Consider the following 10,804-nt stretch of genomic DNA (forward strand, 5'->3'; position numbering starts at 1 on the left):
ACCTTCTGTTGTCCCTTTGCTGTGCAGACCATTTTAGTAACAGTTTACTTAACAAACACAGAAAAGAGAAAACATTTGGGTCTGAGGACAGTAGGGTCCTCTTACTTAACACACTACTGCTCCCACTTGCTTTCTCTGCAGAGTGGCGTTTTGGAGCAGTACATTCACACGCCGTAAAGAACCTCTTACACTCACATATTCATAACAAAAGATGTTAAAACATAAAACATAAAAACAGCTGCCTCAGGTTCTTGGGAGTTTGTACTCACGACAGGACAGAGGGTTTAGGAATCAGAGGATAGGAGAGCAAATTGAGAAACAAAGGTTCTCACCTTTTTGGCGCCTGTGGTCTCCTGTCCTCAAAATTCCAGTCCTGGCTCCGTCCACAATCGCTTTCAAACTCCCGGGTTTCGGCACCAAATTGTTGAAGAAAAAATAACATGAAGACAGCTGATCCAAATTTTAAAAGGTTATAATTGTACAATTAAACAAAATTACAACAAAATGACAAAAGGTTTCCGTATGTATCCGTATGTATCCGTTTGGTTTTTTTAAAGCGCCCTGCGTGCCAGCTGTTAGGAGGTAATTATGTGTTCTGTGTATTTCATAGTCAGCAATAGGAATGTAGAAACATTGCTGAACTGATTTGTATGTGTTAGTGGTGTTGAAGAAAAAATAACATGAAGACAGCTGATCTAAATTTTAAATGGTTATAATTGTACAATTAAACAAAATTACAACAAAATGACAACAGGTAATTTTACAGTAATACAGAGTGTGGCGCGCAGCCTCAGATAAGAACAGCGTCTTCTTTTATAGCCCATGTGTTGTGTTTCTGAGAATTTTCACGTGTAAGCACCTCGTGGTCTTTTCTTATCTTGTCCATACAGACTTTGGGTGATGTTACTATAGCTGAAAAGACTTACTTTGCATACACAGCAGAAAATAGCTGAACTGGCAAGAAAAATGTAACTGTTTAAAAATGTCACGTCAGCCCATTATAACACATGAGAAATATATACAGAATTAAAAATATTTTTCGCTAACAGTGGCAGCAAGAGGTATAATAATTTGAGTGCTGCTGGCATCAAAGGGGATACAATCACTGTTCAGACGTGTATAGAATTTAATCGTAAGTGGGATAGAGTTAGAGTTTTGGTGTTGGGCCCATCATGTGATCTCACCTATTACTGTGTGACCTGCAGATACAGTATATAGGGATAGCTAGAAACTCTACTAGTACCTCATTACTTTTTTTAATAATAGTTTTAAAATATAATTATTATTATTTTCCCCAAATTTATAGGTTAATACAGCATTTCTAATTGTGGGGCTAGTTATATAGTTGCCATCTCTCAATATCACATAAAGGTTTATACAAGCCACCAAATTTCTTCAAGAGCCGTGTTATGGCCTGGAATGTTGTCCTTTTACTGTTTTCTTTGGACATCTCTGCCCCTGTCCTCCCAGCATCGTGGCTAGCAGGAAGCAATGCCACCACCTGCTCAAGCTCAGCCAATCACGCACGAGCAGGGGCTGTCAATCAACCCATGGAGAAACGCCACTTAAGAGTTGGCCAAGTAGGTTGAGAAGCAGCAGCTTTTTAAATCAGTGTTTCCCAAACGCGGTCCTCACGTACCCCCAACAGGCCATGTTTTCACTATAGCTGAAATAGAGCACAGGTGAAATAATCAGCTGATAGGTGAGAGCAGGTTATTAACCATGGTTACTGATCAGCTGATTATTTTACCTGTGCTCTAGTTCTGCTATACTGAAAACCTGGCCTGTTGGGGGGTACGTGAGGACTGCGTTTGGGAAACACTGTTTTAAATGGAGGCCATAGTATGTACATGTACGGATTTTTTTTAGCTCCATAATACATGGCACTTTATGACATCTACACTTGAGTTCAGAAAAAAGCTGTTTACTAAAAAGATCTATGTAATAAGGGGTTTTGTTTTGTTAGAACAGGGCTGCCTATACTGAAATATATCAGTGTGATCTACTCATGTGTGTGCTACTCATAAGAAAATCTGAGCTTGCATGTAAAATTGATCTTCGTTTAATACATGGACTATAATTATTGTGCTGAATCCCCCCTTTTTTTTTAATTGAGGTCATCATAGTGGTGGGAATATAGTTCTGCAAAAAACATATTTACCTTTGTTTTAACTTACAATACTATCACTGCCAGCTGAAACAGATATGGGAAAACAAACAAGAGTTGTGTGATTTACAGATCTATTGGTATGTGCATACGTCCTTTTGTGAAAAAGCTGTAGAAGAGAATTGATGAGGAACATTTAAATTGTATACGCACTGGTAGAATTTAATGTGGGACAGGAAATGGGATGTGGATCAGATCACTAGATAGAAGCTTTATGACCCATGGGAGATAGGTAATTCTTGCAGTAGACCTCTGTCTGCTCATTTGAATGTTTCTTCCTTCTTGTCTGCCACGGTAATGAATAGCTCATGATTGCATACATTTTGTGTTACTTAGGAACCACTGGTTTACACTGCTTAGGAACATCTCTTTTTAAAAGATCCCATTTTTTTCACACATACACTGACTTAGATGTTGAATCCTCTCAATAGTTAAACAGAAGCTTATAGCACAGGGTTATTTAGGGCCAGATTACAAGTGGAGCGCAAAATATTGCCACTTGTAATGGCTGGTTATCACGTGCCCGAAACGGCGATAGAATTAGCGCTCATCTTGAAATCTAGGCCTTAATGTCTTAACTTTACAATGACCTTTTATGGCTTCAATTGTCACACAGTAGACTATATTCAGTTAGATTATCTTTGGTTCTTAAAGGGACATTAAACACTTTGAAATGGTAACATTAAATAATAAATCATATATATATATATATATATACTGGATATGTATATATATATATATATATATATATATATATATATATATATATATATATATATATATATATATATATATATAAAGTCTGCAATATACTTTCATGATTTATTTTGTCCCCTTTTCCTGTAATTCCATCCTGAAATTGTGAGCTTTTCAGTTCCTGTTAGAAATGGAAGTGCAGAACACTGTTATATTCCACACAGCCATTGGCTGCACACTCTAGTGACCTATTTATAACTGTCCCTAATTCGCCACAGCAGGGAAGGTAACCTAAGTTACAACATGGCAGCTCCCATTGTTTTATAGACATTAAAACTTCACACTTATTTTATCACTATTTAAACAGCTAATTAAACATCTACATGTTACTCTCAGACTAATTTTTTCTTTGAATACATCTATCTAGCATATATTTAGTGTTTAATGTCCCTTTCATTTCTAATTGTGCTACTCCTACATGTTGTGGTTAAAATCAGTGGCACTGCCCTAATGTGAAATTTGAGACATTGGGGCCGAATTATCAAGCTCTGAATGGAGCTTGATGCCCCCGTTTCCAAAACAGAAGTTATGAAGCAGCAGTCTAAAGACCACTGCTCCATAACTTGTCCATCTGCTCTGAGGCTGCAGACAGAAATCAACTCGATCGAATACGATCAGGTTGATTGACATCCCCTGCTTGTGGCCGATTGACCGCGAATCTGCAGGGGGCGGTATTGCACCAGCAGTTCACAAAAACTGCTGGCGCAATGATAAATGCTGACAGCGTATGCTGTCTGCATTTATCGATGTGCAGCGGACATGATACTCTACATCGTATCATGTTCGCTCACACTATGATAAATATACCCCTCTATGTTTAACTGAAAGTCTCCAATGCTCTTAGGATTTGGAAGAGGGAAATTACAGGAATACCAGGAACAAAAATAATTATTTTAATACACTATTAGGAAGGGCATAAAAGTCTATTTATAAATGTATAGTATATATCACCAATTCAATGCTGCATTACAAAAGATATGCATAAAACAAATGGTTAAGTGTTAAAAAAAATCATAAGCAAGATTTGCAAATTTTTACGGTTGCAAAGCACTCCAGAGGTACACTCATAGAAAAGTATTTTGGGACTGTTTATCTTATTGCTTCTGTTTGACTGTAACAGCCAGTTGTAAATGGACTCTTGCACTGGTTTAAGCAATCACTGTGCAGCATATTATGCAGATTTGATTTTTAATTGAATGCCCTTTTAACACTAAAAATTAAATATATGCATATCTTACTTAAAGGGATAAAAAGGTATGTATTTCCATGCAAAATAGAAGCATTTCTGCAATATACTTTCATTAGCAAAAATACTTTTAGTAAAAGTCATTACTGTCTTTCTGTGGCATACGCACATATCCTGTAAGGGTCTGTGCACCAGTATTCAAACACCAAACCTTCTCAGAGAGCTGGTAGTGGTGTGTATTGCTTCTGAAGACATAATTTGTGTCATACAAGCCCCTGCTGACTCTATGAGAAGGTGTAGTGTTTGAATATTGGTGCACAAGACTTAGCAGGATATGTGCGTATGCTGCAGAAAAATAGTAATAACTTTTACTAGAAGCATTTTTGCTAATCAAAGTATATTGAGAAAATTATTTTATTTTTAATTGAAATGCACCCGTGAACAATTCACTTTTGACCTTTCTATCCCTTTAAGTGTCCCTAGGATTTTTCACCCTATACATACTATTCATGTAGTCACTTACATGTACTGTATGTATTGCATTTCATTGGCCATAATTTGCAGTCAAGTTTGGACCTTATTGAATACATTTTTCAAATACAAAGTTCAATAGATTACTAAGTATATTACTTGACAATATTCGATCGGGTTGACACCCCCCTGCTAATGGCCGATTGGCCGCGAATCTGCAGGGGGCGGTGTTGCACCAGCAGCTCACAAGAGCTGCTGGTGCAATGCTGAATGCGGAGAGTGTATTGCTTTCCGCATTCAGCGAGGTCTGTCGGACATGATCCGCACTGTCGGATCATGTCCGACAGGCATTTCATAGATAGGGGCCTCAGAGCATATTATTTTTGCATTAGAATGCCCCTTTAACTTAAAGTTGTTAGTTGAAATGAAACCGGTATTTGTTTAAATTCCCATAACTCAGGCAGATATGTTCTCATACTGTATGTACTATGTGATGGCCTTCTGTCTACAAATTACTAGTAAAGACATCCGTACCTGCTGTTTATATATATATATATCAAAAGTCAAAATAGCGTGTAGCCCAGCACTCCAACCAGGTGGAGCAGCCACAACCTGGGTGCAATCCTTATAAGAGATAGTTAAAGAACAATGTAGAAGAAGGGCACTCTCAGGGTTTGTATAGAGACAAATATTTTCTTTATTCCTAGAACATTAATACATGGTCGACGTTTCGGCCCTCAGTTGGGCCTTTATCAGGACAGGTATTATCTTTAAACTGCCGAGTGGCAGTAGTCATAGATCCAAACAAGCATCTATCTATGGATCTATGATTACTGCCACTCGGCAGTTAAAGATAATACCTGTCCAGATGAAGGCCCAACTGAGGGCCGAAACGTCGACCATGTATTAATGTTCTAGGAATAAAGAAAATATTTGTCTCTATACAAACCCTGAGAGTGCCCTTCTTCTACATTGTTCTTTATATATATATATATATATATATATTTAAATATATATTATCAGGACAGGTTCAGATAGTGCTGGGTAGTGGGAGGTTGTTGTTTATCAAAACAAACTTTGATTATAAATATGAAATAAATGAATAAGACACAGGTGTGTAACTTGCAAGGGTGCAATACTGTTTGCCTCTTTATTTGAAAGATATGGAGCGCAAGCCCACAAAAGCCACCAAATTTGCTACTACTTTCTCCCAGAGTGCAGCACAGAGCAATGTGTTGAAAGGGTTTAATGTTTAAGGAGTAGACTGCAACAACTAAACACCACTGCCAGCAGAAACTGTACAACTAAATAGTTTCATGGGTATTGCTTTTCATGTACAGTAAGCTCTCACAGCAGTAAAGAAGTTAATGTCTCTCTCTTAAAAACCACAAGGTTGGATAATTTTGTAAAATACCTTCTCTGTACTAAGGACAACATGGATAACTCCAGGTACTAAACTTGGCAACCTTTACCATGCACAACCTGAGCCATGGATATGGGGTGGTTGGAGACTGTTATAGAAAGGGCCAAATTCTCAATGACTGTTGGTGACTTTTATGGATGAGGGGTGTTGGAGTATGTTGATGGGGTGAAGGACATGGGGAAGGTTCTAGCAGCTGTTAAACATTATTTTATGATATTCTCTTTATTTCTTTTTAACACTGGGTTTCTTCTCTTCAGCTTCCTCCTCTTCTTCTGCTTCTTTTTCTTCCTCTCCTTCCTCACCTTCTTCCTCACCTTCTTCCTCGCCCTCCTCTTCAGCTTCCTCTTCTCCTTCCTCACCTGTAAAGATAAGCACAATCAGCAACTATCGCAACTGAGCCAGGTGTGTACTATGCCAAAGTTTGACAATGCAACCAAAATTTGAGATGGCCACTTTTCTCATTTACACTATATTTTCATGCTTTTCAAATTGCAATACTGGTGGGGAATGGATAAGTGCCTTGATTGTCTACCACCTGACAATTAAAGGGACACTAAATACAATTCATGCACCTCCCTCTAATCAAGGTGCTGCCATTATAGAACTTAGGTTACACTGCAGGTATCTAAAGGAGAGTTACTGCACATGTGGAAATACGTCAGCACTGGATTGTAGTAAAAGGCAGATTTCAACATGGCAGTACCCACAACAAAATGGAGCAGAGAATAACAATACTATGCTTATCAAAAGTATTTAGTGTTTAATGTCCCTTTTAAAGTAAGGCCTTTTGTGTGTGTTTGGCAACATCTAAAAGTGTGTTATGTGGCAGCATTTTGATTGAATGATCTAATATGTTAGAGAAGTTTATTATTGTACTATTGATTACATATAAGTATGTGTTTAACCCCTGCAATGTGGTTAAATAAAGAGTTAAAGTCAGAGCAACAGTGCATTACTGGGACCTAGAGGAAAACATATCAAGTGAGCAAATGACAATATTTGCAAGTAGTAAGCTACTGGTACTGAGAGTACACATTAATGGGTTTCAACAAACAATACCAAGAAAACTAACTAAATTTGATAAGAGAAGTAAATTGCAATTTCTTGCTCTATCTGAATGATGACATTTTTAATATGGACTTTAATTTCCCTTATTTTGTTTGTCTGGGTGTATGAGAGTAAGTGTGTGTGTGTGTGTATGTGTATATTAATATATTTATGTAAATTGTCAAGCCATGCATTATACAGAAGCTTAATGTATTAAGATCCATATCATTTTACAGAACCCTTAATCATTAACAACATACAAATACTAGTGTATAGGTACTTACTAAAATCAAACAGATCAATATAAACATTATCCCTTTCTAGATTCTCAGCATGATCACAGTACAGTATATTCTCTTTTGGAATATAGATATTTATTTCACAGTGAGAGGTCCTCATCAGTGTAGAGATATAAATCGTATGATAAGGTGCAAGCTTTTAATTTTAAGTATACAGATCACAAGTATTATTGTACAGCACCATCTGTTTGTTTGTAACTAGTCTTTACCTTCTCCCTCAGCCTCCTCTCCTCCTTCCTCTTCTCCTTCCTCTTCTTCTTCCTCCGGGGGTTCTGCTTTGGCCTCTTCTGCTTTAGAAGACTCAATGGTCTCTTCTATGTCCAGTTGATCCTCCTGAACATGGCTAGCATAATAGGATGGGAATGCACGTGAAGAAACATAAGAGCTGCTCTGAAGGCTATAGCTAGAGCGACCAAATATAGGAGAGCTCTGTGTGAAACCACTGGTCATGCTCCCAATGCCAGAAAACGTTAGACGAGTCTCTTCCCCTTCCAATAATTTCCTAGAGGATGACATAGTTAACACGTGAATGAACACAGAAAAACTAAATTATTTGGGTAATGTACATAACATGAAGGATGGGGCATTGTTCTAGAAACAGAGACAACTGGATACTAGAAAAGAAACTATGGAAGAGCATTAGCTGGAAATATTGATTAAAGTGGATAGAAACATGGATGTTGTATCATCAACTGACATATGGGAATATAGTCTAGACAAGTTTACTAGAGAATGGATCACCTCGCAGAACAGACAGACATGAAGCCAAAACAATCCTATCTTAAGAATAATACTGGCCATTGAACTTTAATTACATAAATATCTTAGGAATGAATGTAAAGGCCATTAGCGATGTGAGCTTTCATCTTACTGGTGTGGAGAAATGGGTACCTGTATGCGGCAATCTCTATATCAAGAGCCATCTTGACATTCAACAAATCCTGGTACTCCTTCAGGTATCTAGCCATCTCACTCTTGGTGTTCCTCAGCTCATCTTCTAGTCTGCCTATGGCATCCTGAGGAATAAAGTAAAACATTTAGAGGAACTGTTGCAATAATTGAGGTTATCCTAGCCTTATGGAAATTCTACATCCTCAATAGTTTAGAACAACTTGCTACCTCACAAATAAGAGCAGATAATCAGCTAGTAATGTTCTTCAAAGCTTACATGCTAAACAGAAAGGTGTCTCTCCAGCCACATAGAAACTGTAAATATGCTGCATTCAAACACAATGATCTGCCCTACTTCCAGGAGCTTTATACAGATAGTACAGTGGTGACAATTCTGTACAGTTATATGCAATTGCTTGCCATTTTATTTGACATGTCTCTTAATAGGTAGATGATAGATAGATTGATAGATAGATAGATAGATAGATAGATGGATAGAGATAGATAGATAAATAGATAGATAGATAGATAGATAGATAGATAGATAGATAGATAGATAGATAGATAGATAGATAGATAGATAGATAGATGATAGACAGAGAATGAAAAACCATAAGAATTAAAAATGTACAGAATACTATTCTTTTGCATGACTATGAACTCGCTATTAGTGTTGCTGATTTCAAGGGTATGAACACACAGTTAGCACTGCCCTGCTCTTTCAGACAACACTAAAATAACTTTAAGATTTCGCACACCAAACCATGTATCATCACAAACCATTTTAAATAAACATTTAGAAGTCTGTAATCATTTCACAAAGAAATTCCTATCAGAACAACTGGGTATTAAGGACAGAGATATATGCCAATATATAATAATAACCATTTTTCTGGATCCGTAAGTTGGCAAATTTAAGAAAAAAATGTAGTGTGACATAAATGTTCTGCTAAATCTATTATTCATATATCTATACACCCCTCTGTGTGCACTAAGTACCTGCATTCCGGCAATTTCTGAGCCCTGCTTGTCCTCCAACTCTTGGATCTGCCTTTGCAGTGATTCGTTTACCCCTCTACAAGCTTCAATTTCCAGACCTTTGGCCTTGAGTAGCCTCCGGCTTTCGGACATTTCGTCTTTGGCAGCCCGCACAGCATCTGTATTGCGCGCAGCACTTTGCGTCAAAACAGTGAATCTGGATTTGAACCACTCCTCCGCGGATTGCATGTTCTTGGCTGCCAGCTTCTCATACTGAGCCCTAATATCTCGAAGTGCAGAGCTCAGGTCTGGCTTGGCCACGTCTACCTCCAGGGAAATCTGGGCATATTGAACTTGTGACTGTAATTGCGCCAGTTCTTCTTCGTGTACCTTCTTCAGGAATGCAATCTCATCCAGCAGGCTCTCCATCCTCTTCTCCAGTTCTACCCTTGCCAGGGCTGCCTCATCGGCCTCTTTTCTTACTTCTAGCAGCCTGACCTCTGCGTCTTCTCTGTTCATGACCTCTTCTTCATAACGTGCCTGCAAATTTTTTAGCGTTTCTTCCAACCTCTCCCTTTCCCCACGTATGCTCTGGCAGTCTCCGGTGGCATCTTCTTGAGCCATGCGCAATTCCCTGACCTCATGCTCATAGAGATCGCGCAGTCTGGAAGGCTCATTGTGTTTTTGACGCAAAAGAAGCAGCTCAGCTTCTAGCACTTTATTGCGCTGTTCCAACTCATGCACCCTCTCGATGAAGTTAGCGAAGCGATCATTGAGGTCCTGCAGCTGAGCCTTTTCCTGGGTGCGTACTATTTTTAGATCACTGCTAATAGCGGCTACTTGGGTGAGGTCCAGGCTATCGGTGTGGTGGGGCAACAGGGTGGAGGAGGTCGTGGTGTAACTTCTGCGCTGAATGGTGGAGGACACTGATGGGGAGTAGCTGGTCCTGCTGGGTGAACCATAGCTGCTCCTGATGTGCAGCCTGGGACTGCTCTCCACCACCCTGCGCTTGTAAGAGGAGTAGTATGGATCAAAGCTGTATGAGCTCATGGTGCCGGCTGGGACAGGGAGAGTGAGGAGCACCTCTTATAAAGAGCTGGGCAAGAGTGCTGCGCATGCGCGGTGGCAGGAGCCAAGCGCTCATTCAGCACCATGGACAGCCGCGAGTTCATCCTGTCATGTAGAGCGTTACTTACACCCTTAGCTTCCCATAAGCCTATCTATACACCGCCTACAATAGTGCTGTTCTCTACACTGTAGTGACACTTTATTTCCATCTATTAACATATTAACATTACCTAAACATAATGTTCACTAAACACATCTCTAAGATTTTATTTTATGTTTTATTTAACTGCTACGCTCGTTAAATTCATCAGTCTCATTATTTTTCTGCAGACAGCAATTGATTCCCATTTGACCTTCTATTTAACAGAGCCCCTAGCACACACATACGCAAAATACATGCTGCAGAACTTTCTCTCTCTCTCTCTCTCTCTCTCTCTCTTTCTCTCTCTCTCTCTCTCTCATTCACTCTGCCTCTCTCTCTGTCTCTCTCTCTCTCTCTCTCTCTCTCTCTCTCATTT

At 38.9% G+C, this 10,804-nt stretch overlaps 1 protein-coding gene across 1 annotated transcript; it reads right to left on the reverse strand.

Annotated features, from left to right (window-relative positions):
* Positions 1-5,698: 5,698 nt before the first annotated feature.
* Positions 5,699-10,268, reverse strand: LOC128644128 (neurofilament light polypeptide-like). Its single transcript, XM_053696838.1, has 4 exons — positions 9,240-10,268; positions 8,241-8,365; positions 7,559-7,851; positions 5,699-6,362 (listed from the first exon to the last, which is right to left on the reverse strand). The coding sequence occupies exons 1-4, from the start codon at positions 10,266-10,268 to the stop codon at positions 6,226-6,228; spliced, it is 1,584 nt and encodes a 527-aa protein (XP_053552813.1). The 3' UTR covers positions 5,699-6,225.
* Positions 10,269-10,804: the final 536 nt, after the last annotated feature.

The sequence above is a fragment of the Bombina bombina genome, unplaced genomic scaffold (genome assembly GCF_027579735.1).
Source record: "Bombina bombina isolate aBomBom1 unplaced genomic scaffold, aBomBom1.pri scaffold_501, whole genome shotgun sequence".
Lineage (NCBI taxonomy): Eukaryota > Metazoa > Chordata > Amphibia > Anura > Bombinatoridae > Bombina > Bombina bombina.

Excerpts from the sequence above, each read along its gene's own strand:
- LOC128644128 (XM_053696838.1), bottom strand. The coding sequence starts at position 10,268 with ATGAGCTCATACAGCTTTGATCCATACTACTCCTCTTACAAGCGCAGG. Across the intron at positions 8,366-9,239 it reads CAGAAATTGCCGGAATGCAG|GATGCCATAGGCAGACTAGA; the intron begins GTACTTAGTGCA and ends TTTATTCCTCAG. Across the intron at positions 7,852-8,240 it reads ATAGAGATTGCCGCATACAG|GAAATTATTGGAAGGGGAAG; the intron begins GTACCCATTTCT and ends GTCATCCTCTAG.